Here is a 27,113-nt window from a genome sequence, read left to right as displayed (position 1 = left end):
TCATTCTTCAAGTTCCATTAAAAATTAACACGAAATACTATCAAATTTCATACCTCTGAGCTACCAAGAAAGAACAAATAGGCACAATTTCGAACATATAGAGTCGTCTGAAGTGATCACTTTTACAAGGTACATTTGAAAACACAAGATCTCAGAACTAAATCTATCGTCTCTATGTGTACATAGACATTAGACAATAATAATCTACTTGTAACCGTAACATAGAGAAAGCACACTAAGCAGTGCAATCCGAGACTCAAGATACCTTTCTACTGTTGGTTGAGAGGTCCTTCCGAAGCCAGAAGTTTACAAGAAACGAGTCCATGATAATCTTGCATCAAGAAAATTTTCTGTCAGTTGAAGGAAAGAAAAAAAATAACAAAACAAGGTGCATACGACTGGAAAGGCTGTAAGGACAACCTGATTTAAGTGTGCTGCAACACAAGGAAGAACAAGTAAACCGGATTCTCCCAGTGCACCACCAAGTTGCTCAACAACAGCCACCATTACGGGCAGAGTTTTCTGCCATAAGTATGCCAGCCTCATCAATAACATTAAAGGAAAGCCATACATATTTCTTCCTAGTTCGTTGCTTCTTACAAAGACAAAAGTTGATAACTATCCTAAATAAAACGTCGTTTTGGCCCACAAGAGATCCCAGATCAAGTCACATCTTCACCAAGGATGGGGAGTTCAACAGTTGGAGGGCAAACATATTTCATAGTGGTCAGAGAAAGTAAAAAAGTTTAGAAGGAAAAAGAAATGCGCAAGGGCTTGAGAGGATAGATGTACACATGTCTCTCACCTGGCTTGCAACAAGGAGAACTGCAGTGGCATTTTCTTTCTTGGAAAACACTGATCGACTGCCACCAGAGAGAGCTGAAACGCCCTTTACCGCAAGAGCATTAAAGACGAACAAGCTGATGTGCAGAAGTCTGCAAGTAAATGCATTTTTTCAGCATATGTCAATGCATTCAGCCCATCAATTTATTAAGACGCCTATCTAGAGAATGCGAAATCCAAATTCATCACATATTTTGCTTTTTCTCACCCATAATAGTCTGGCTCTTTAGAACATCTTCAGACGATTTATGTCCAACAAATCTACTCAGTTCAAACACACCGTGGGATTTAAAGATATTGCATACAAAGGCAATCAATAGCCGACCCCACTTAGTGGGAAAAGGCTTTGTTGTTGTTGTTGTTGTTGTTGCATACAAAGGCAATCAGAAGATCAGAGAGTAACATTTTTTTGGATTCATTATTGTTTAGAAGAGACAAACCTTTTATTTATGCTAACAAAAATTACACATCATTGGACAATGAGGTACGCTTTAAGAACATACAAAATTACACATCGTTCGACAAGGAGTACATTCTAAGAACATATAAAAATTGCACATCATTTTTTTTTTATCAATTCTACAATCTGTCTATGATATCAATTCCACAACTTGGATGCATGGTAAATATAAAGTCCAAGAATTGGATGCATGGTAATTGTTAATTCCAAAAGAAACTTAATAAAAACAAACTAAAGGAACACAAATTGGCACTTCTACTATTATATTAAAGCATTAATCTAGTGATAACACAACAATACAACGATATAGGGTGAATTTCATACATTCCCATTCCAATAGCCACAAGAAAAACTGGAGGTTTAACCATCAACAGCAGTGACCTGGACCTGCTAACTTGTATCCATGGCACCTGAATAACCAACATGCTGTCACAAGTTTACAACAGTTGTACTTTAAAAATGAAAAGGAGACAAATGTGTCCTACAAGAACCAATGACGATCAGACAAATTTCCCAAAAATTTTAAAGAAAAGCTTCAGCAATGATCCGTACTCTAGAGGGTTTAAACTAAAAGAAGCAAAGATGTCTTACAAGTACCATTGAAGACCAGACACATACCCAAAATTTTGAATTAAAGCTTCAGCAAGGATCTGTACTGATGCAGTGCATAAGGGGATTTTTCATGAAGGCTTTTGGTATTTTGGTGTTTGGCAATTCCGTCTATAATTATTTGAGAAAATAAAAAATATATATAAACCAGGGCATTGGCCTTACTAGACTGAGGAAGATTGCACTGAGCTTAGAAAAAAGCTTCCGGTTTTGATCAACAAAGTCTGCAACACCTGCAATACACATTTAATGAGAACTAACAAAAGATACAATGCTTACACTTAGAGATGACGAAAAGAGTGAGCACGTGTGAATCTCAGAAATCATCCTGCTTGTTTAAATAAGAGGTTAACCATCCTGCTTGTTATATCCAAATGCAGGCTAGATTCGTGGCTATTTCATTTAGAAGGATCCCTAGTATCAGCTGAGTGTGTCTGGTATGTCATAGACTCTGAGGCTAAGGTTTGAAGGTGAGAGATAGCCCTTAGAAATTTCCGATCCATGTAGATGGATATCTCTAAATTCAATGCTGAAAATTCCAGTCCTCTTCGCCGATGGGAGCAGGCCTTTGGCTTGCCAATGTAAAATGTTAAGATTCTTACTGATTCTTAGCCTCTTTTTAAGAGTAGAATGTTTGGAAGACTTTTTATACATTCAAATGAAGATTTGAAAATTTTAAGAATTATGTAGTTAGTCACTACGTAGGACAGTAAGTTTTGAGTAGTTTTAATTCGTAAACGACTTTTGTAGACTCTTAAGTTCCAGAAATTAAAGTTATTAAAATTATTGTCCATCTAAAAACTCAGACACTAAGTGTGGAATCTCCATTCTAGTATGGTATGTTAAGCATATAATTAATACTAGGGTGCTGGGTCACAGTTTGGATACTTTTTTTTTATATGAATACAGTGTACTCAGTGTATATATTCGTCTATGTATGCATGTACATAATGTATGTGTTTCATTATGTATGTCTGTATATATATATAAGCAAGTTAATTAGAATGAGACTGATCCATTCATCCATATTGTGCCTCAATTTTAGTACTCATAAACCAGCTACTTCAGTGATAAATGCCATTTACCTCCCAAGCTTCATATTTTAACTTACTAAAAAAGATTCCATACAGTACGGAAAAAAAAACTAAAACAGAGAGAAGCCAATATGGAATACTCACCTCTGAAGGATTCTCGACAAATCTGTTTAAGGAAAGGAACAAGAAGTAAGTATGAAAGCAATAAAACACCAGAGGATAGAATAGACGTTTTGACATCAAAATCAAAAAGACCATAGTCATGATTAAAAACTATCGGAAATGTATTAAAATTACTTTCACACACTGCCATAAGAAAAATGAATATAACACAAATGTATGCTTATTGAAGGTATGTTTACCAATTAAAAGGTCAGTTTTGTTCGAAACACTGATATGAAAGGCATTTCCTTGACAGTATAAGAAGAAAAAAAATAGATTACCTTCCCCAAGATTAGAGGGATCAACAATGTGAGAACGAGACTTTTAAACAGCTGCTTAGTCGGAATAGATACACCAACTCCATCAGCTATGAACTTTGATATAGAAAATGGAACCTAGAAGAATACAATATTAGCATATGCTTAACGAGATCAAGTAGAGCACTAAATTATTGCTGCAAGACATACAGAGAAAAATTCTGTTCACAATCTGGTACCAAATTTATATGTAAATGAAAAGATAAAAGTGAGAGTACAGGGGACTCTCAAACTCACAATTAAAATTCCTAACAGGTTAGAAATCACAGTCATTGCAAGAGCAAGGGCAGAATTGGCTCCGGCAAGCTGCATTCAAAGAACACAAACCTTTAGCTTAAGCCCCAAACCTAGTACATGATGCAAAAAGCTTAGCAAAACAATGCAAAATGTTCAAATAAGATCAAAGACAAAGGAATTAGCATACCTGAGTAAGCGCCACTCCACTTGATAATGTGGTTGGCATACAGCAAAATAGTGCAAGCCCTGCAACAGTAGAGAAACTACTATATGGTTTATAAATTAAGCTTCAGAGATAAAAGAGGAATGAATCACCATTATGTAAATCCCAAGCTAACTCACGCAACAAAACAAGCATTTTCGAATCAAGCAACCAGAAACAGGGTCACATAATATTTTGAGTTTAAGCTTAGTAGGAATAAGTAACCCTAAACCCTAAAATCAATCACCTAAAGGTTTCGTTATCTTAGGTCGAGTTGAAGCCATGAGCAAAACATAATCATCAAAAATATGTTCTAGAAAGGAGGTATTTTTCTAAATCATACCAAAGAAGAGAAACCTTTCCATCTTTCCACTCTTCTGTTGAAATACGGAGCCTGAGTAAAACTCATAATGCAATTCTGTCTTGTTTGCTAGGAAAAATTTTGAGGGACAGTTCTGTAGCTTGAACCAAAGCAAGCCCTTGAAATTTTGGTGGGTTTCGCTAGGTTTTCCCTACAGAATCTCAAATATCTGTTCAAATATTGGGCTAACTTAAATGAATTGGTTTATCTAATTTAACACTACTGATTGGGCTACCTTAGTTGATTGGAGTGCCAATTTTAAGGAACTTTTCATTGGCTTTTTTTGTTTTGTTTTATTTATTATTATGGAGGTATACAGTGTCATGTCTATTTTACTTTTATTTTTTAAAAAGAAAGCAAATTCCATTATGAAATTTGATACATAAAAGGCACAAAACTTATTAGCAATTTGATTCAGCATTTCTTAAGCATTTTAAGCAACAATACTTAGATAACATCTGCCCTCTTAACGGATACTATAACTGATCTGAGACACAAATTCAATTGGCATACCTCTAACAAACTCTTGAGGTTGAAGCTGCAGTTGCAATATTACCCTCGAAAAATATGGAGTAAATAATAGAATGGAGACCTGAACCATGGAAACTATTACCAATAAGATAACAGATTGGCTAATTGAAGTGATATTCATAATTCTCAGTTTACAAATGATCAAGGATTAATAATATGATAAATATTGGTCAGGTCAGCATCAATGCATCAATGCATCAATAAAAGGTAAATGCACGTGGTATCCAAAAGTCACAGTTTAAGAATGATCACATATCAGCTAGCAAAAGAAAAAGAAAAACTAAATCCCACAACTTAAAGAAACAAAAGAAAATAAATGAGCTCTCTTTTATGAGATCTCGCCCCAACAACTTTTCACCAGTCTACATTGATATGCGTGCATATAAGACTACGTAACTTGTTGTAAGAGTAAGAATCAACAGATATCAGTGAAAATCTGAAGTATGCTATCCACATGACGTATGCGTACTACGTGCTTACATAAATGAAATAGCATGGTATGATTTTAGACCACAACATGCAAGAATGTTTTAATAACGCTGTCATGCGTTCCTCTATTGCTTCCCAAGATCTAGAGGAACAAAACCATGTTTGTACTACATATTCTATTGAATCATACTTGATCAAGAAAGAAGTTTCCAAAGTAACATATAACTACATAAAAAACAGACTTCTATAGACACATTACCATGAAATGGGTGCTGTATAAGAAATGTACTAAATCAATCTTTCATAATCTGAATCTAATCAATTTAGGGTTAACATACTAGCCCAAATATTCCGACAGGCCATGCTTCTGCAGCTGCAACAATTTCTCCAGTGTGCAAGGTCAACCCTACGCAATCACATTAAACAAATTAGTCCATAATTAGCGGCATAAACTAAACAAGCATCAAACACACTGTAACAAGAGAAAGGCAGAATTGTAAACCTGAGATGATAAAAATCCCAAATGTGCTGAATTTTGACAAAGAATACGTATCAGCGAGACAACCTAAACTAGGATTTGCAATCCCTAAAGCTACTCCACCAACAAGAGCTGCACATAGTATTACACAACAAACACATATCAGTAGATAATACATAACAACACATGAAATGTGGCTGTAAAAGAGAAGCAAAAAATCTTCAACCAAACAGAGTTAGAAAACACCTAAGGGAAGAAAATTATTCGCCACAAAATTCGACAAGGGTTTAGCCCAATTCAAGCTCTTCACCGAACCCGAATGCCGGTGAGATTTGTTTCCATTACCATCTTTCTGAAACAGCATTCATAATTCTTTAAATTGATTGAGAGTTGGGCAACATTTCAGTTCAGGCACCAAATTATCAAGTCCATTTACACAACGAAACATCAAGACGAGGCAAAAATTAGAGTTCTTAGTTTTGGGTTACCGAACAGAGCTCAATGAAGTAAAGAGAACCTGATCGGGGTGTTGGCAGGCTTTGACGGGGTTCGAAATGCTGCGGCTAAGTCGATGATTGAAGCGGAACGCGGCATGTTTGGACGGAAAATGTGGGAGCCGGTGAGCAAACGGCAGCGTTTGGGCGGGTGGGGGTGTGAGAATTAGGGCTTGGATGGTTCCCGCCATGGAAATAACCGCACAAGTCAAAACGGGTATGCTTTTGTTCTTTTTGGTATCAGAATGAAAAACACGGGCGACGCACGGAGGAAGTTAGTGCCCCCGTTGAGTAGGAGGATTCTGTCTTTTTTCCTTCTCTACAATTAAACTACGTTAATATTTTATATCAATTTTTTATAAAAATAAAAAGAATAAAAAACAAAATGTGAGAGAAGAAAAAAAGGAAATGAGAATAAGAAAGAAAGAATCTTACTCTTCCGTTCATGAAGGGAGGAGCTTGAGAACTCGGGGTTGTTTTGGTTTGATTCGCGCCCCTTTTTTTTGTCAAAATTGAAAATTAAATTGAAATTATTTAGTTTTGATTTGGTTCGGTTTTTTTATTTTTCAGTTTAATTCAGCTTTTTTATTAGTAAGATTTGAATAAAATATTTAAATAAAAAAACTGAAATTTGGTATTTTGGAAAGAAAATGAAAGAAATGCTAGCTCTAAGCAGAATTGCTACATCTAAGAAATTAAGCTTCTTAATGATTGATGACGAGCTCCTTCTCAACGTACGACGTTAGTCTCTCGATCACCAACTTAAAGCAAGGTTAGTCTCTCGACGCATGCGACGTGAATGATACTCAACAACAGAGCCAAAGCTCAATAAGCACAAGATCAATGGTCAAATGCACCGAATGGTAACATGTATTAAGATTTTAGATGACTTAGGCTGATTTAGTATTACTGTGCTTTGAAAAAAAAAAACTACTTATGAGAATAAGTTCATTTTTACTACTTTACATTTTCAACTTTTTTTACTTAAAATTATAAAAATAAATTATTTTTAAGTGTTTATCAAACATCTATTTAAACTTAATCCTTTTTTATATCCATTTTTTATAAAAAAAAAAATAAAAAAAAAACCTCAATACCAGTACTGTCATAACCGTTTTAAGCAAAAGAGGAAACGACATAGATTGGGAACGCACGCACTCTGGCACTGAGAGGGAGTCCACAATCCCAGAAGAAAATTGAGAAATGGCAGCGATAACTCGACTGCAGCAAATGCAATTCCTCCACTCTCCTCTCACCCTCAAGCCTTCCATACTCTTCCCCAACCCCAACCAACTCCGCCGCTCATGCCCCCGCACTTTCTCCACCGCTCCTATCCTCTGCTCCTCCAACTCCCCTCATCTCCCTGAGGTCTCCTCTCTCACTCTCTCTCTTCACAATTGATACCTAATGATATGCAACTGTATGTATTTGATTTTGTCTTGTGTGGTGTGGGCAGAGCTCGGTTTCTGCAGCGGGAGCGAATGCGTCAATCGTTGGGGATCTGCTCGACTACCTCAACGAGTCTTGGACTCACTTTCATGCTACCGGTACTAACTACTCTCTCATTTTATGTTATTTTTTGTATTTTATGACAAATTTATTCGTAAGAATCTGTTTGGTTACTGAGAAAATTAGGGGAAGGAAGGGAATGGAAAAGAACAATGTAAACTCCGTGGCATTTTCATGTGCATCTGCTAGGATATGGATAATAAGAAAAACTGGTCCTTAGATATGTTTTCGAGATTCCAAGTTTAGTTGAACATATTTACTTTTGAATTCAAACAATCGAAATGTGCTCAAAAGCAAATCAAGTTCATCAATTTTGAGGCTTAAATAGATTATTGAAACTTGAAAGTGCCGCTCCATTAGATTAAATTAGTTTTTTAGCTCAATCCTAATCCGTATCCCAACCCACCATCGCCACTTGGGCTAACCCTAAGACCATCTCCAACCCTTGGGCTAAAAGCCAAATTTTTTAGCCCGGAAAATTTAGCTTTTAGCCCAGAAACATCTTTTATGCTCCAACCCTTCTACCCTAAAATTTTAGCCCGGAATTATTAAAGAATGAAATTAGCCTAAATTTTTTTCTTAAATCAATTTTTTTTTTAAAAATAAATATGTAGATTATTGTAAATTAATTTTATGAACATTTTAATCTAAAAAAATTTAAATTCCGATAAACATTTCGCATTTAGCCCGGGGGAATTTGGGGGGGGAATTTGGCCCAACTTTAGCATTCCCCTTTTAGCCCAATATTTTAGCTTGGGTTGGGGGGTGTTTGGGGGGAATTTTGGGCTAAATATTAGGTATTAGCTTTGATCAAATTACGAGGCCGATGATTGCTTATATTTTGAAGAAAGAGGAACTGAATTTGTTAGGTGTATGGTCTTAGTTTTGTTCTGATTTAGGATTTGGTCTTCTATGCAGCTGAAGCGAAAAGACAGCTAATTGCTACTGGCTTTCAATTGCTGAGTGAGAATGATGAGTGGGACCTGAAGCCTGGTGGACGCTACTTCTTTACACGGAATATGTCTTGTTTGGTTGCATTTGCCGTTGGAGAGAAGTGAGTGAAACAGCACTACAAGTTGAAAAATAGGATAATGGATTAAGAGTCATCAGCACCTATACATTGCTCCTAACATCGTTGAGTATGTGACTAGTTACATTTCGGTGACACAGGTTTATAAATTGTGTAACCGTTGTTGTTAACTTCTGGATTTTTGTGTGCCCATCATTTTCTTTTGACATTGATTGTCCATCACTTCTCTCATTGAATTGTTTTTATAATAATAATATAATCTCTGCCCAATGCCTGTAATTTCGTTTATTGCTTCGTATACAGCTCAAGTCACTCCTTTCTTTTCATTTTTCGTTGCTAGGTTTAGTTTTGTAGTTCTACATGATTGGCACTTGATTAATCAAAAGTTACTCTTAGTTTTTCAGGTATAGTGTTGGTAATGGTTTCCATGTGATTGCTGCACACACAGACAGTCCGTGTCTAAAATTAAAGCCAAGATCTGCATCATCCAAGTCTGGTTATCAAATGATCAATGTGCAGACATATGGAAGTGGTCTCTGGCACACTTGGTTTGATAGAGACCTAAGTGTGGCAGGCAGGGTGATATTGAGAGGCAGCACAGGCTCCTTTTTGCATAAGCTTGTCAAAGTGAAGCGACCTCTGTTACGAATACCGACACTGGCCATTCACCTTGACAGGTTAGAAAATGCTTCTGTAATGCGTAGTTCTTTTCAGTTTGGTTTTTTTATTTTTTGGATTGTGCTTATGGAGACCTCTTTTTATGTCGTTCACGTCGGCCCCAAAAATCGTAGGACTGGCCTTGAGTTATGGGTTCAACTTTAAAGAATACTATATTTATATACATTTGAACCAAAAAAATTTATTGGTTCTAAGTTTTTGAGTTGTTCAATAGGATTTTGAAAACGAAGAAGATGCCAAATGAGTGGCGAACGAGCACTTTGGTGCCTATCTACAAGAATAAGGGCGACGTACAAAATTGCATGAACTATAGGGGTATTAAGCTAATGAGTCATACAATGAAGCTCTGGGAGAGAGTCATTGAGCATAGATTGAGGCAAGAGACACGGGTTTCGGACAACCAATTCGGGTTCATGCCAGGGCGCTCAACCATGGAGGCAATCTATCTCTTACGAAGATTGATGGAAAGATATAGAGATGGGAAAAAGGATTTACACATGGTCTTTATAGATTTGGAAAAAGCGTATGATAGGGTCTCAAGAGACATTCTTTGGAGGATTTTAGAGAAGAAAGGAGTACGAGTAGCATATATCCAAGCTATAAAGGATATGTATGAAGGAGCAAAGACTGCCGTAAGAACTCATGAAGGACAAACCGAAAGCTTTCCCATAACTGTAGGATTACATCAAGGCTCATCCTTAAGTCCTTACCTTTTTGCGTTGGTAATGGATGAGTTCACAGGACATATTCAAGATGATATTCCTTGGTGTATGCTTTTCGCAGACGATATAGTGTTGATAGATGAAACTCAGGAAGGGGTAAATGCAAAGCTTAACTTTTGGAGAGAAGTGTTGGAATCTAAAGGTCTTCGCCTAAGCCGATCAAAGACAGAATATATGGAGTGCAAGTTCAGTGCAAATGGAGGCCAAAACGAGTTAGGGGTGAGGATCGGAGATCAAGAAATACCAAAGAGCGACCGTTTTCGTTACCTAGGATCTATCTTGCAAAAGAACGGAGAATTAGATGGAGATCTCAACCATAGAATACAAGCTGGATGGATGAAGTGGAAGAGTGCATCCGGCGTGTTGTGTGACCGCCGTATGCCACTGAAGCTCAAGGGAAAATTTTATAGGACGGCAATAAGGCCGGCGATGCTGTATGGCACAGAATGTTGGGCGGTGAAACATCAACACGTACACAAAATGGGTGTAGCGGAGATGAGGATGCTTCGTTGGATGTGTGGGCACACGAGAAAGGATAAGATTAGGAATGAGGATATCCGGAGTAAAGTAGGAGTAGCCGAAATTGAAGGAAAGATGAGAGAAAATCGGTTACGGTGGTTTGGACATGTGCAAAGAAGGCCTACTGACGCTCCGATTAGAAGATGCGACTATGGGACAGAGGTTCAGGGCCGAAGGGGTAGAGGAAGACCTAGGAAAACTTTGGAAGAGACTCTAAGAAAAGACTTAGAGTACTTGGATCTAACGAAGGACATGACACAGGATCGAGCACAATGGCGTTCTAAGATTCATATAGCCGATCCCACTCAGTGACTTGGATTTTCCAAGTCTCCAACCAAGAAGTTTTCCTCACTCGGGAAATTAAGGGAACACTACCCCAACCTACATGCTCCACTCAGAAAGCTTCAACATACAAGCTTCAACAAAAGAAAATTCAAAGAACTTAGCGAAGAAGGCTTTGGTGTATTTAACACAATACGTTGAAATGAAGGAAAGCTTATTTATTGATATCCCCGATAAGCTACAAATATGTACATATACATGAGTCAAAATAAACACACAAGAGGGAGCCTTCACAAAGGTTGCTTAGGAGAAGTCTCAGCAGTCGGTAGAGCCCCAGAAAGAGAAGGCACCGGAGGGGGATCATTTGGAGCCTCAGTACTGGACAGAACCCTAGAAGGAGGAGGCATCAGAGGTTGATCATTTGGAGCTTCATTACGCGGTACAGCCCTAGAAGACGAAGGCAATAAATGCCTTTGGAACAAACCCACAAATCTCTGATGATCAAGTAAAACCTGACCATCAGTTTCCTTCATCTGGTCAAGCTTCCTCTTCATGTTTGTAGCATAGTCATGTGCGAGCCGGTGCAACTGTTTATTCTCATGCTTGAGCCCTCTAATCTCCTGTTTGAGACTCATCACTTCAGCCGCCAATGATTCAACTTGGCGGGTTCGAGCAAATAGGCGTTGGGCCATATTAGACACAGAACCTGCACACTGAACACTGAGAGCCAGCGAATCCTTAACAGCTAACTCATCAGACCGTTTGGAAAGTAGTCTGTTATCTTTGGGAGTGAGAAGGTTCCTGGCCACCACCGCAGCGGTCATATCATTCTTCATCACGGAATCCCCAACGGTAAGAGGACCAGTTGGGGAGACGAAGGATGGGCGCCATATGTTGTCTGGAGAAGGCGGGGCTGCCTCTTCAACAAGGTTCAAGTCAAAACGACGGTCGGAGGGGCCAGACATTTTCAAAGGTGTTGAAGAGAGAAGAGGTCGGACAAATCAAGATCTTAGAAGTGCAAGAATGAAGCTTCTACTGGTGGAGATTCAAGTGTGCTTTGGAACTTAATGCCAGCTTTATAAAAATCTGCACTCGACGGAGCTTCAGAAATCAAAGAGGCGCCTGCTCAGAAATCGAAGAGGCGTTTGCTTTCTCAAAAGTTGGGCTGCTTAGAGATCACGAGGGTTGATCTCAGAAATCGAAGAGCCGTTTGCTTTCTCAAAAGTTGGGCTGCTCAAAGACCACGAAGGCCGATCTCAGAAATCGAAGAGGCGCTCGTTTTCTCAAAAGCTGGGCTCCCTAGAGACCACGAGGGCCGATCTCAGAAATCGAAGAGGCACCTACTTTTCCAGCCTTGTCAGCACCTGTCACACGCACACTCAGCTTTGCGGAAATTATGGGCATTCTGTCAAAGACTTCTGGGGAAGTAGAAAACACATGAATCTTACTGTTCAATCACCCACTTCCCACACGCAACAATAGCTCATGGGTACCACAGATAACTTTGCCAAAGTTCTCTGCCAAAGTTAAGCACGTGAAGCTTGCAGCTCCCACTACATCGCTCTGACCAAGAAGGGTAAAAGAATAGCAAAGAAACAGCACTAACAAAGTTTAGACCCATAAATTTTGAAGGTCTAGCTACCATATTATTACCCACAAGGGTAAAGGAACAGTACCACTGCTGGATAATTGGAAAGTCCATGTATGTCAACCTCTGTGCTTCGTGGCAAGGTAGACTAGCAAACATGCCCAACCTTTACTCACATTCGAGAAAACACTCCCAATAAGATTGCTTGCTCCAAAATTGAAGAGGCACCGTCCTCCGAATCTAAAGAGCCAGACTCCCAACATGACTACTTTCTTAAAAATCGAAGAGAGGGTAAAGGAACAGTACCATTGCTGGATAATTGGAAAGTCCCTGTGTGTCAACCTCTGTGCTTCGTGGCAAGGTAGACTAGCAAACATGCCCAACCTTTACTCACATTCGAGAAAACACTCCCAACAAGATTGCTTGCTCCAAAATCGAAGAGGCACCGACCTCCGAATCTCGAGAGCCACTCTCCCAACATGATTACTTTCTCAAAAATCGAAGAGACACTGCTCCCCGAATCTCGAGAGCCAGACCCCCAGCATGATTGCTTTCTCAAAAATCGGTGAGGCACCGTTCTCCGAATCAATCGAAGAGGCGCTCGCTTTCTCAAAAGCTGGGCTGCTCAGAGACCACGAGGGCCGATCTCAGAAATCGAAGAGGCACCTACTTTTCTAGCCTTGTCAGCACCTGTCACACGCACACTCAGCTTTGCAGAAATTATGGGCATTTTGTCGAAGACTTCTGGTGAAGTAGAAAGCACATGAATCTTACTGTTCAATCACCCACTTCCCACACGCAACAATAACTCATGGGTACCACAGATCACTTTGCCAAAGTTCTCTGCCAAAGTTGAGCACGTGAAGCTTGCAGCTCCCACTACATCGCTCTGACCAAGAAAGGTAAAAGAATAGCAAAGAAACAGCACTAACAAAGTTTAGACACATAAATTTTGAAGGTCTAGCTACCATATTATTACCCACAAGGGTAAAGGAACAGTTCCACTGCTGGATAATTGGAAAGTCCCTGTGTGTCAACCTCTGTGCTTCGTGGCAAGGTAGACTAGCAAACATGCCCAACCTTTACTCACATTCGAGAAAACAGTCCCAACAAGATTGCTTGCTCCAAAATCGAAGAGGCACCGTCCTCTGAATCTCGAGAGCCAGACTCCCAACATGACTACTTTCTCAAAATCGAAGAGAGGGTAAAGGAACAGTACCATTGCTGGATAATTGGAAAGTCCCTGTGTGTCAACCTTTGTGCTTCGTGGCAAGGTAGACTAGCAAACATGTCCAACCTTTACTCACATTCGAGACAACACTCCCAACAAGATTGCTTGCTCCAAAATCGAAGAGGCACCGCCTTCCGAATCTCGAGAGCCAGACTCCCAACATGATTACTTCCTCAAAAATCGAAGAGACACTGCTCTCCGAATCTCGAGAGTCAGACCCCCAGCATGATTGCTTTCTCAAAAATCGAAGAGGCATCGTTCTCCGAATCTCGAGAGCCAGATACCACAGACCACTTTTTCAAAGTGCTCTGACAGAGTTAAAACATGTGAAACTGGCAGCTCCCACTACCGTGCTATGACCAAGTAGGGTAAAGGAATAGCATTACTACTTGTTGTTAGGGAGACTCCTATATATGTCGACCTCCATCCCCAACGGACAGGCAGACCTGCAAAAATGCTCAACCCTTCATCATATCTGAGAGGGCACTCCCAACAAAGCCTTTCGAAATATTCAGCTTTCTTTCCCCCCGATAATACCTCTGCAAACAAGCTATACTAGAGCAAGAATATCTCATATCATCAGGGTTAAAAGCAAGAGTATCCCATATCATGCTTTTTCCCTGTTTTTTCTTTTGGCCTTGTTTTTACCTGCAAGACAAGGAGAAAGAGAGCAATCAGTCAGCACTTGGAATCAAGCTTCCAGCCAGGAACTGACTGCCTGGAACCCCTTACCTGATTACTTACCTGGCATTGCTCTCGAGTACTCATCTTCATCATCTTATGTTTCCAGGGAAGATTCCGCATCTGCTTGAGGAACAGATAGGGCAAGTGCGAAGGATACAAGGAAGCATGTGGAGACAAGCGTAACAGCACACGTGCCGATACATCCATTACTCTGTCAAAAGCAAAAGTATCCCATATCAGCAGGGTGGAACGTACTCTAGATTTGATGGACTTGTTTTGACCCTCAAATTCTTCAGTCGGCCTTATACTCTGGAGGAAACCAGAAAACCCTCCAGCTCAGTTCAAGAATAAGCCTGTGGAAAGTTACTTCTTCAAAAGCAAAAGTATCTCATATCATCTCTTCTCATTTTTCTTCTCTTTATCCTTCATGCTGCTGCAAGATGGGGAGAAGGTGAACAATCAGTCGGAGCTTTGATTGCTTACCTTGTCTGTCACCTCTTTCAGCAGACCCCCTAGCTCGGCGACTTGGGGGACTCCTACTACATGGTTTGTATCGCGCTTGACCAAGCCTGAAACTACAAGTAAGCTTCAAGTGAAATTGATACATTACCTTGTGCATCTCCACCAGTTAAAGATACCACCCCTGGATGGAGGAAGAGTACTTCCAGAGAAGATGCCACATCTACCTATGAGACAGATAAGGCAAGTCAAGACGACACCACACTCCGATACTTAGAAGTTTCGTGATTACGAGATCATTATCCCACAATATTTCCTAATGTCATTTGTACTAAATCATTCACTCGTACTCACTAAAGGAGAGCTTGAACCTATGTACTTGTGTAAACCCTTCACAATTAATGAGAACTCTTCTATTCCGTGGGCGTAGCCAATCTGGGTGAACCACGTACATCTTGTGTTTGCTTTCCTATCTCTATCCATTTATATACTTATCCACACTAATGACCGGAGCAATCTAGCGAAGATCACAAAAAGCGACCGTTTTCGTTACCTAGGATCTATCTTGCAAGAGAACGGAGAATTAGATGGAGATCTCAACCATAGAATACGAGCTGGATGGAAAGAGTGCATCCAGCGTGTTGTGTGACCGTCGTAGGCCACTGAAGCTCAAGGGAAAATTTTATAGGACGGCAATAAGGCCAGCGATGTTGTATGGCAGAGAATGTTGGGTGGTGAAGCATCAACACGTACACAAAATGGGTGTAGCGGAGATGAGGATGCTTCGTGGGATGTGTGGGCACACGAGAAAGGATAAGATTGGGAATGAGGATATCCGAGGTAAAGTAGGAGTAGCCGAAATTGTAGGAAAGATGAGAGAAAATCGGCTCTGGTGATTTGGACATGTGCAAAGAAGGCCGACTGACGCTCCGGTTCGAAGATGTGACTACGGGACAGAGGTTCAGGGCCGAAGGGGTAGAGGAAGACCTAGGAAAACTTTGGAAGAGACTCTAAGAAAAGACTTAGAGTACTTGGATCTAACGGAGGGCATGACACAAAACCGAGCGCAATGGCGTTCTAGGATTCATATAGCCGACCCCACTTAGTGGGAAAGGGCTTTGTTGTTGTTGTTGTTGTAAGTTTTTGAGTTGTGACAAACTTTTGCTATTTGTCAATTGGAAGACAGTTCAATAACTTAGGTTTAAGTAGTTATAGTGGAAGCGACATTGTGATTTACAACTATAGAAGTAGTGTGTAACTAGTCTTAAGGCTTTCTAGCAGAGCTATTTTTCATGCAGATCATCTTACTGTTTTCCGTTTGCTTGTTTAGCACAGTAAACAAGGATGGATTTAAACCGAATGTAGAGACTCAACTTATTCCTTTACTGGCGTCCAAACTAGAAGAATCTCTGGAGACAAAAGAGAAAAGTACCACAACATCTTTGAAAGCTGATCATCATCCATTGCTCATGCAGGTATTTGTTTGGTTTTCCACAATTAGTTGGTAAAGCCTCAAAGGTATCTTTGAAAAGTATAGGCTGGGATATTCTATCCATTAGTGTTTGCGGCTTGGGTAATATGTAAGCTTGCAATTTCCATGTATCTTCTGTAATGTGACTATAATTGGAAAATGAGAAAAGCTTATTTATGTTAATCTAAAAGACTAAAGGCATATTGTTTCGCAATTTTCAAGTGTTTATTCAATACAATAATTAAAAGATATCATTTGAAATGGAAAAAGCAAGCAGTACTGCAATGCTTATCGGAGTTGTACATCATCAGTGCTTCTGCAGTTATCTCCATCTTTTTTTTGGACATGATTGGTAGAATACAAAGGTATCTTTACAACAGGACATTGCAGGAAATTACTATATTCATAACAATGTCACTGGTTTTGGACATGGGAATGCATCTTTTATGTATCGTTTTAATGCAACTGTTAGAGGTAAAAAGACTTTTCAGTCATTTTAGGATAAGACATTTAGTCTACATCACTGTCTAATCTCTGAAGAGTAGATGTGCTAAAACCATGAGACTAAATAGTAGTGGTATTTATCTATAAAGAATTAGATGATGTAAAATTATGATGTTTGATGTGGTATTTTGGGAATTTCCATATCAAATGACCAGAAAGATCAAGTTTTCATTTTTGACTTATATCACAGAATCACAGATATAAATCGATGTATTATATGAATTATTGGTCACATCTTGTGCACAAGTGAACTCTTATGTTTCTATGTAACATTGTAACTTTTCAAATTTATCCATTTCTGTGGTCATTGTTAAGGTAATGGTGCACTTGTTTTGGGTGCAAGACACATTTCTATAACACAGCTGTGATTTTCAGGTTTTATCAGATGAGGTCCATTGTAAAATCGACGACATAGTGAGTTTGGAGTTGAATATTTGTGATACCCAACCAAGCTGCCTTGGAGGTGGAAACAATGAATTTATTTTTTCAGGAAGATTAGATAATCTTGCCTCAAGTTATTGTGCGTTAAGGGCTCTCATTGATTCGTGTGAATCACCTGGTGATTTAGCAAGTGAACATTCTGTACGAATGGTTGCCTTATTTGACAATGAAGAGGTATTTCCTTCATCAGAAGTTCTCACAGCATGAATTTTCCTTTATCCTGATCCCAGTAATTTATGTTCTGTATTCATATGCCTCTAAGGATAGTTTCTGTGCCTCACATCTTCTCCTTCTTATGCGAAACTAGTTTGTCATTATCTGCCATTGTGACAATGTAAAATTTCTTGAATGACTACAAAGTATAAACATATATTGTTATAAATGCAGAGTGTACCCTGCAAAGGTATCCCTCAAATATTATTTGAGGGATCCCTCAATTGAATCTCCCTCTATATAGTATGTATAATTTGTATATGTAGAGTATGTTTCTTGTGATGCCCCTCAATGTCATTGGTCACATTAACTTCACAGTGTGGTTGACGTTTTCAACAACTTGCGATGGTCTACAACGCTCATGACCTCCACAAAATTAAAATGCTTGTGTGGCATGACCACACATGCCACACTATGGAAAGATAGTATTTACTTTCTTCTGTGAAGTTTCACAATTGAATATTCTATCTTCACTTTATCTTGTTGCTTATTTAAAATGTGGTATTGTGGACTGGCCAGCTTGTGAGCAGCATGTTAAGTAATAACACCAGGTATCACTGCTTGTCAGATGTCTGTTAGTATCATTCTGGTAGTTCGTATTTCTACAAGGATTACTCATGCTGTATTTATAGATGATGGTAATCTTACTTGTGCATTTTCTCTTGCCATTACGGCCAGTTCACAGATTGTATCTTCATCTCTTCTTGTTTAGGTTGGTTCAGGTTCAATTCAGGGGGCTGGTGCACCAACCATGTTTCAGGCTATGAGACGTATAATTAGTTGCTTAGCTGACAAGTATGTTGGTGAAGGTGTTTTTGAGCGCGCAATTCGCCAATCATTTCTTGGTATGATTGAGTCACGCTGTTACAAAGCTAATCTTATTCTTTTGTGACCAGTATCCAGCTTCTTTTGTTCAATTTTTTTGTTCTTAATGTGTCAACAGAATTTCTAAGTGTATATTTGGGATTTTTTCGTAATAGTGTCTGCAGACATGGCTCATGGAGTACATCCCAATTTCATGGACAAGCATGAAGAACACCATCGGCCACAAATGCAAAAAGGTCTAGTTATCAAGCATAATGCAAACCAGCGCTATGCTACTAGTGGAGTCACATCTTTCATTTTCAAAGAAATTGGCAAAATCCATAACCTTCCAACCCAGGTATTTACTGCTGGACGCCCAGTTTGTTTAAAACATTTAAGAATCTTGCATTAAATAAGTCGAGTAGAGTAGTTGCCCTTTTCTTTGGAAACTGACCTTATGTTTTGTGCTATTCATGTACTATACTAACATCCTCATGGAGAGAAATTTATTAATTTTCCTTTATTGAATGACCAACAGAAGATTACTTTCTGGAAGTATATTTACATATTGCTGACGTATTACAGTAAAAAACTGAAATCCACGCCACAAACAATCTCCAAAGATAACTAGTAATTCCATGTTGAAAAAATAAGGATTTCCTTTTCTAAATGTAAAGCTGCCTCCTTGCTCTCATCCCTCTTTAATTTAGTCTCCTTTCTAAGATAGCATCATAGATCAGGTAAATCACTCTAAAGATAAATCCTATTTTGGAATTCAATTTATAGCATATTGTCATGAGATAAAAATGATTTCATTGACACATTATTGTAAATAAAGAATATTGAGTGGTTTATCTCATTGGTTATCTTTGACATTCTTTACCTCAGAAATCTCAGATAACAATAATTTAGCTCATAGCGTTTTAATTACTTTATTTTTTTCCCTTTAGGAATTTGTGGTGAGAAACGATATGGGATGTGGATCTACCATAGGTCCCATACTAGCTTCGGGGGCCGGCATTCGTACTGTTGATTGTGGCATTCCTCAGCTTTCTATGCACAGGTATCGAAAGAGAGTAATGTGATCTCAAAATTTTGATGCCGACTGATATATTTAATTATTAAGTTTAGCTGACTCTGTATTTTCATTATTGATTTCACTCCGAGCTTCATTTATTTCATATTTTCATGTCGTGGCATATCTTTTGACAACTCTAGTATTATTAATCGCAACAATTTAACTGAAAGATGTTTGTTAAAACCTTTACAAATAGTAGATTATAGGATTGAGAATATCCCACTGGTATATTGGATTATATTTGCTAAATACTACTGGGTGGGGAGTGACTACTTTTTTCTTTAGAAAAACAGACTTTTGGAGAAGTTCCTTAAAACCTTTACAGAGAGTATTTAACTGGGGAATTTAAATAGCCTACAGTTAGTTGGATTATGTTTCTTAATTAGTAAGATACTACCATTGGTGCAACTACTAGTAGTCTTGCATCACATTTTATTTCAACAGTGAGCCTCTCTCTCACCGTGTAACGAAAGAAATGCAGCTACTAAACTAGTAAAGTGAAATAATATTGCTCAGTTGCTATCTTAACAATAAAAGATAGGCTAATATTGTACGTCTGCATAATAGTGCTCCTTTATACGTTGAGATATAATGTGACAGGACTTGTCACCAAGTATCACTGTTGTTTTCTTTATTTTCATCTTTAACTGCAGTGTGAGAGAGATTTGTGGGAAGGAAGACGTAGATATTGCATACAAGTACTTCAAGGCGTTCTACCAAACTTTCTCAAGCATAGACGAGGAGCTGGATGTAGATTCGTAAGTCACATTTTGTAACTCTCTTGATTTTATTATTCTATTCTCTATTCAAGAATACTTTTTTCATCACATAATTTTCAATCCAAAATGAAAATTTGTTCAAGATGGGCCGAGTAACGAGACTTTTTTTTTTGTTTGGGGAAAGGTAACAAGAACTGCAACGGTTCGCACAGGATGGGGGGATTATTTCTGCTAGGCAAATATGTGTGCCCGGCTAACCCTTATTGCAACTGGTGGAATCTGAGGAAGCAGAAGTAACATCAACGTCAGAATTCGGGCTTGGTTTTGAGCTGCCTCTAGAGAGTTTTTGCTTGAGCTCCGATAACAAAGCCTGATTCTCTTGGTTGAGCACTTGAGCTTTCTTCCTTAGCATTTGATTTTGTTGGATTATATGACTGTTTTGCAAATATATCTGCGAGTTGAGCTTCTCCATACTGATTTGCGCCTATTTTCCCTGAAATAATGAAACAGATTGGTCATGTCAAGTATATATGGTAGACAACGGATACTAAACTTTTCGGTTTCTCATCACAAATGGAGAATAAAGATGATCCGGGCTGGGAGTAGATGAAATAATATTGTCGGAGAAACAGAGTGATGCAAAACGAACCTTGTTTTCTTTAATGCAGAGTATCAAAAGAGGCAAGAGATGTGGATTCTAATTTGTATTCGAGTATAAATACTGTAGTTTTGTGTACAGGGGCAAAACAAGCACCCCAAACCCACGCGAATAACTTGACGAGAAGCAACACCCATCTGCAAAGCTCCCCTTTGTCTGCCTCTTTCGTGTACATGAACTTGATTTTAACGTAATTTATTAACTGATTTTCCCCCCGCTGTCGGTGTGCGTGAGAGAGAGAGAGGCTTGTATAAATAAAGTTAGTGAAATGCACGTAGAAGAGGTGAGCAATGCACGTGAGGGTGACTTGTGTGGAAGTTTTAGCAACGTCAAGAGTTGCTTGAGGGACAAGGAAGGAGGAAAGAAAATGTGAGATTCCGCCAGCAGCAAAAGGAGAGTTAGAAATTAGAACGCCATGCTTTTGCATGTGAGGCGGAGAGGATTGAACTGGGCATATTGAACCGCAAACCAAAAACCAAAACCGAGTTCAAACCAAACCAGACCGATTAGTTTGTGTTTTGTTTCGGTTCTAAAACTGAATCGGTATTCTCCTAATGCCCGAGAACGAATATTCATCCACACAAGAAAGTGCTTCCACTTTACAGGTAAATTTTTATGTTGTCTCATAAATTTGGGTACTAGTAATTCATAGCTTTCCTTCGAAATTAGCTACCGTTTCATCCTCCATGAATAATTTTCGGAAATAAAACTCCACTACACGCAATCTGGTGTAACCAAATCCACGAATGTGGTTCCTACAACAACTGCTTATTTGAACTAGAAATTGTTGCACAAGAAGCTGGGAGAAGAGAGCGGTGCGAGCATGCACAAGGTTTGCTGAAACCGTAAGTGGTGGGCGAAGGAATTGTAGATACTTCTTGTACGAGTGCGCAGACAACACATAAACTGGGAAGAATGAAACCTAATTCTTACTACCCCCGTAAAAAATTCAACAACTTTCTCTGGACTGATGTTTCCACTGAATAATTGTAAAGGCATACAAAACAAAAGCAAACATGTACACATCGTCAAAATAAGCCTCTAGTGTACCCAACACTGCCGCGACTCGTAACGAATGCAAACATTTAGGTAGCCACAACCAACATACTTGTAAATTCATATGATACATACAACGGCACTGCAATGGAACTCAGAAAACGACTAGGACGGTGTTTCTAACAAAGGGTAGCCTTCACAATACCATGCCTAGATAGCAGACAATTTCACAACCGCAGTCCCTCAAGGGTATTAGAAATGCTACAACATATTTATGAATTTAATAAAAACTGTATTAAAACAAATAACTACAGAGCAAAGTGTCGTATGATACATGATGCAGAATTCCTTTTTTTATTTTCCTGCAGATTGTTCAAGTAAAGCATTAAAGTTAAACTATGAGATCTTTTGTCAGGACAACCTGGACGCAGATCAAACTTCCCAAAAGCATAGTTTCAGAGTATCCTCCAATTCAGACTCCCTCTGGCTCTCATTGTGCTTTAAGACAGCAAAGAGACGTATCAATGCTGCTTACTCTTTAAGTAACCAAAGCCTGCATACTAAAACCCAAAAAGATTTGGTTAAGCTTTAATCATATATACATATATATATTATATGCAAATGAGGTGAGGTGATCCAAGGAGAACTAGTTGAAAACTGGAAATTAATTGCTAACCATGCACCTCAACATCTTATATCTAAATTGCGGGCTGTGATGCAAGTGCACAAGTTGGACTGTCCAAAAAACATCACTCTGGGCGTGTGTGTGTGTGTAGTGTCTACACGTGCACAAATGTGTGAATCTTAATAGTAGCTGGAGAGCATACCTTCATCCAAGCAGAGACATAATTTCTCAGCTCTGTTTGAATTCTTCTAAATTGTCTTCGTCATCATAGGGTCACAAAGCTCTAAAGAGAGCTTATTTAGATATATTTCCAAACCCATGGAGCTTCTTCATTTTAGATATATTTCCAAACCCATGGAGCTTCTTCATCATCCATCACTGATGGAAGAAGCTTCCGTTGGAACCAAGGAATGGGGGGAACAGATGATGTCTGTGTCCATAGAAATGATCCCATCCACTCAACCACACCTTGGTTCCCTATGCCTGCACTCCTGCCATCTGAAACATGTGCGGCTCTCGCAGCCCATTATAATTCATGCTCGACATCAAGCAGGCAGGGTGCAGGCACAGCCCCTGCCCTCACCGGGGCCGGGCTAACCCAAAACTTGCATCAGGTTGCTGTTGATGAGACTGTAAAAAAATAAACACAAGCACCATATTCCAAGCAGTCAAAACAAGTGAAACCTATTACTTGAGAAACCTTGAGTGAATTTAAGCAAAAACACCACAATTTTTTTTTCATTGCATCAACTAAAAATGCACAACTGCACTAAAATTGCAATTTATGCATACTTATGATATGCATTTAGATGATATAACGATGAGTTTTGTACACACTTGTGCAATTACAATGAAGTAGATAGGTAGATCAGGTGGAGAGTTACGAATACAGGATGCAAAAGTGCCAACCTAAATATTTTATAATAAAAATTAAAAATAAAAGGAATCTGTCCAGCACCCTCAAATCAGAAATGTGCTAATGCAGTAGCAAATTGGAAGTACCTCAAACCATGTTTGGAAAGTGGGGAAATAAAAAGCTGGATTTTTTTTTTTCTTTCAAAAGTACCTCTTCAACAACAAATTGATAAGACTAATTAATTGACTATAGAGAAGATAGCTGTTGAATTGGCATACCTGTGAAAAAGGTTGGTGAACATGTTCATGAGGATGGACATAGGGCATTCCAGGGCGCTGACCAGGATACTGGGATGAATGTAGATAAATGCCAGATGTAGATCGTGCACCAACATGATTTGGATTGAATGGTGTGATTATGGTCTCTGGATGGCCATACCCAATTCCTGCAGGAGGCGATGGTGGAACCCAAGGCCCAGGTAGATGCTGCGGAAGAGGACGAGGCTGATGCTCAGTAGAAATCTGAGGCCTGTGAGCAGAACCAAGTTGAGGAAATTCGGTGTTGTAGTTCAATGCAGGTGTATACATAGGCTGGATGGTGTATGGGCCACCACTGAATCCAAACCGAGGATCAAATCTTTGCATGTACCTGCAAAATATTTAATCATAAACTTTGGTTAGCTATAAAATAGAAAAGACCAAATAAACTTGGAGATAAGCTCAAGAACAGTTTTCTGATAAGGGTTACATGGAAACTAGGGGGATTACAAAATATTACACCTTTAAGTTCTAACTTTGTTGGATTCTATCAACTTGCAGCATTCATTAAGGATAAAGTTGGATTAAAAAATGAACATAGGAGGTAAAGTATCAGAAGGCAGATGCTTAAGAGTTTGAGCAATGTAATGACCAGATCATCCAAAATGATCATGGTCACCATAAAGGACAGGCTTCAATACTGACAACAATAGCAATGCTGATAAGGAACCATATTATGAATGGATAGAAAGATCATATTTTCTTTTGTTTGTTTTTTTCTAAAAAGAAAAGAAACGGATGGGTAGCTTAAGCAAACAGAGCAAATAGAAAGAGACCATAAAAACAATTATGAGACAAGATTTCGCCTCCAAACACAAAAAGATCGTGGTCCCCTAATGGATGAAAGGACAGACTTCAACAACAGTAACAACTTTGGAGGAACAATTGCATACCAAATGAATAAAATCATGTCAGTAGAAAACAGACGTGGTAGCTTACCCACATAGTAAAACTGGATGCCATGAAAACAATTATGAGATAGGATTTCATCTCCAAACACTTTTCTTAAGAGTAAACAAACATTATCCCAGTACCAAATGGAAAAAAAAAATGCTTTCCTGCCATGATATTTTCTTAAAAAAAAATAGGGAGAAGAATAAATGGTCACTACAGAAACGGTAAACCATACCTGTCATAGCTCCTGTCATAATCAGGGTCCTTACAATCAATCTCACGATCCCTAAATATAGCTACCCTATTATTTGGTTTGTACCTCCCAACCGGCTCCTTCTCTGGCCTACTTCTAGCTGTTCTACTGCTACTTGTTGAAGACTCAATTAAACCCCTACCAGAGTGCAAATCAGAAACACTTGATTTATCTTCCACCTTTGGCATCACCAAGGGTACATGTTGTGGGGTATCCTGCTGTTTTGGTTCACTTTCTGATTTCCCACTTGGACTGCCACTCATACTAATACTAGAGTTAAATATTCGTGCACGAGCCCTGTTATACTCCTCTTTCCGTTCTTCCACACTTTTAGCACTGTTTGCCTTTAACGAGTTTGAGTTTGCACTGTTTCCACACTGTGACCATTTTTGTGGCCTCTGTTTTATTGCAACCTTAGTAACACCGCCGTCTTCTGATGGTAAATTAACAGGGATGTCTGCAAGGCGAATCAGAGGGAGTCGACACTCAGGAGTTTTACGGACAATAATTCTGGAACCAGAGCCATCGGGTAAATTATTATCTAATAAAACCATTGACTGAAGCGAATAATGTTGAGCCACACGATGTGCAGCCAAGCGTAAATAAGAAGTGGGCAACTGCTGAAACTCTAGTTGCTGCTGAATAGGATCACGGATAAACTTCTCCACATCTTGCTCCATTCGTAAAACTGCACAAGAAGATATCTATGAATAGGGTTTACTGTAGTTAATCCAAACAAGACAGCACATCCTGATGGATAATAATTATGATAAAATGGCCATGAGGACAATAAAATATTGCAAGAAAACTAAGGTTTACTTCTAGTTCATTCACCACACTCATTGAGAAGTTTGTATAGGAAATTGAGCAAATTTCCCTCTTTTCAGTTTTACCAGAATTGACTCACTTTTTCTATTACAACAAAAAACCATCCTACTACTCCATCTTCAACCCTGAAGACCTACCAAATTCTCCCATAATTGCACACAAAATTCATGTCAAACATTCCAATTTGATTAGGTTTGGGATCAGCAAGGTTTGATAAGGTAGAACTAGTAATCACTCTTTCACCTTCAAGATCTACTAAACCCTTTTAGAAACTAACACTAGCTAAATGAATGAAATTTGAGGCTGTTTTGATGTGAATGTGCACTAAAAGATAAAATAAAATGGAGCACCATTTCATGAGTTAGAACTTAGAAGGCATATTATAGCAAGTAATCTTCATCTCTATAGCTTTCCGAGAAAGTATAAAAGCTCAAAACTATATCAGCTCAAATTATGAATGGAAGTGTTCGGCCAGTACCTCATTACGTTTTCATATACATTCATTCCTGTTATTCATACATGATTAATTCACCCCACAAAGGTCATACATTTCAAAAGGGAACCTTTAAGGCGTGGGCAGAAAAAATGCAAGCAATGTAGAACAGGCAACAAGTCACGTACAACCCACATAAGATCATGGAACAAAAACTATAACGAATTACCCCAAATACAATCCACATTCAAATTCAATTTCGTCTCCAGTTTTCTTGAGAAACAAAAACATGAACATGAGCTTGGGGATGAACGCAAAGCTTACTTGATAGGCGCTCCCGAGGGTTTTGCAAGGCCTCGCGAAGGAACTGGTCGACCTGATTGACGGCATCCTCAGAAAACTTATCAGAAGCATCGGAAGAAGAGGAAACCAGAGGCGGGACGTCGTTGAGAGTTTGCGGGGCCTTGGAATCCTTGTTGGAGGAAAGCATCAGGCGTTTCATGGCCTCGTCCAAACCGGTGACCTCCCATGACTCCGGGGCTCCGAGATCCTCCGCCACAGAGCCCTCCATGGCCTATCGATCGCTCCCTATCTCTCTCTCTCTCTCGCTGGGTAAGTCAAAGTACGCGCAATCGAAGGAGAAAGGGGAAAGAAAATCGAGGCTAGGGTTTGAGGAAGGGAGGCGAACAATTCATCAAAGGCCGTGTGCGTCCTCTGAGGCTGAGACTGAAACCCCAAAGAGATTTTGGGGTTTGGATTTCATGTCAGATTGGGGGTTAATCTAGGGTTTCGGAACGGGAAAGGGAAAGGGAGAGGGAGAGAGAGAGAGACAACGAATGGAATTGCAGAGGAAGGGAGAGATAGGGTTTGAGTTTGACGATGGATTCTGTGTGTTTCTGCGAGTGGGTGAATTTTCTTTCACGCGTGACACGTGCCTCTTTTGGTTCCTTTTGCCTTTTTTTAATTCTTTTTAAGAAAAATGGGTGTTGCACTCTTGCTAGAGATGTCATATTTTGACAAATTACACAAAACTATTTTACTTTTGAATCGCAACATAATCTCATACTTTATATTTTAAATATCGTAATGTTATACCTTAAATTATGAACACAATTTCAAACTTCCGTTAAATTTTTTGTCAATTCAGCTGTTAAATGATGACAT

General features: G+C 39.0%; 3 protein-coding genes across 5 annotated transcripts in view; 1 reads left to right on the top strand and 2 right to left on the bottom strand.

Moving 5' to 3' along the window:
• Positions 1–6,448, bottom strand: part of LOC126591773 (probable sodium/metabolite cotransporter BASS4, chloroplastic) — a 59,689-nt gene extending 53,241 nt beyond the window's left edge. The window contains exons 1-14 of one of the 3 annotated variants that reach the window (XM_050257455.1): positions 6,181–6,442; positions 5,910–6,015; positions 5,688–5,795; positions 5,524–5,591; positions 4,739–4,817; positions 3,850–3,908; positions 3,663–3,731; positions 3,390–3,503; positions 3,091–3,112; positions 2,078–2,145; positions 1,628–1,713; positions 806–935; positions 421–522; positions 25–331 (exon numbers count right to left, since the gene is read on the bottom strand). In XM_050257455.1, coding sequence (XP_050113412.1) covers positions 257–331; positions 421–522; positions 806–935; positions 1,628–1,713; positions 2,078–2,145; positions 3,091–3,112; positions 3,390–3,503; positions 3,663–3,731; positions 3,850–3,908; positions 4,739–4,817; positions 5,524–5,591; positions 5,688–5,795; positions 5,910–6,015; positions 6,181–6,348 — 1,254 coding nt within the window. In that variant the 5' untranslated portion in view covers positions 6,349–6,442 and the 3' untranslated portion in view covers positions 25–256. The other 2 variants (XM_050257468.1, XM_050257461.1) reach the window with 2 other exon arrangements.
• Positions 6,449–7,271: 823 nt separating this feature from the next.
• On the top strand, positions 7,272–20,663 carry LOC126591743 (probable aspartyl aminopeptidase). The gene is made up of 11 exons (XM_050257429.1): positions 7,272–7,525; positions 7,614–7,704; positions 8,585–8,720; positions 9,101–9,373; positions 16,190–16,334; positions 17,210–17,449; positions 18,201–18,333; positions 18,469–18,650; positions 19,243–19,355; positions 20,024–20,128; positions 20,274–20,663. Exons 1-11 carry the CDS (start codon positions 7,361–7,363, stop codon positions 20,275–20,277), a joined length of 1,587 nt encoding a protein of 528 aa, XP_050113386.1. The 5' UTR covers positions 7,272–7,360; the 3' UTR covers positions 20,278–20,663.
• Positions 20,664–22,014: 1,351 nt separating this feature from the next.
• LOC126591750 (uncharacterized) lies at positions 22,015–26,838 on the bottom strand. The gene is made up of 5 exons (XM_050257437.1): positions 26,274–26,838; positions 24,671–25,376; positions 23,503–23,872; positions 22,571–22,998; positions 22,015–22,303 (listed from the first exon to the last, which is right to left on the bottom strand). The coding sequence occupies exons 1-4, from the start codon at positions 26,518–26,520 to the stop codon at positions 22,948–22,950; spliced, it is 1,374 nt and encodes a 457-aa protein (XP_050113394.1). The 5' UTR covers positions 26,521–26,838; the 3' UTR covers positions 22,015–22,303; positions 22,571–22,947.
• Positions 26,839–27,113: the final 275 nt, after the last annotated feature.

Source organism: Malus sylvestris, chromosome 2 (genome assembly GCF_916048215.2).
Source record: "Malus sylvestris chromosome 2, drMalSylv7.2, whole genome shotgun sequence".
NCBI classification, from domain to species: Eukaryota; Viridiplantae; Streptophyta; class Magnoliopsida; order Rosales; family Rosaceae; genus Malus; species Malus sylvestris.
This window is presented reverse-complemented; position numbering and strand designations above follow the sequence as displayed.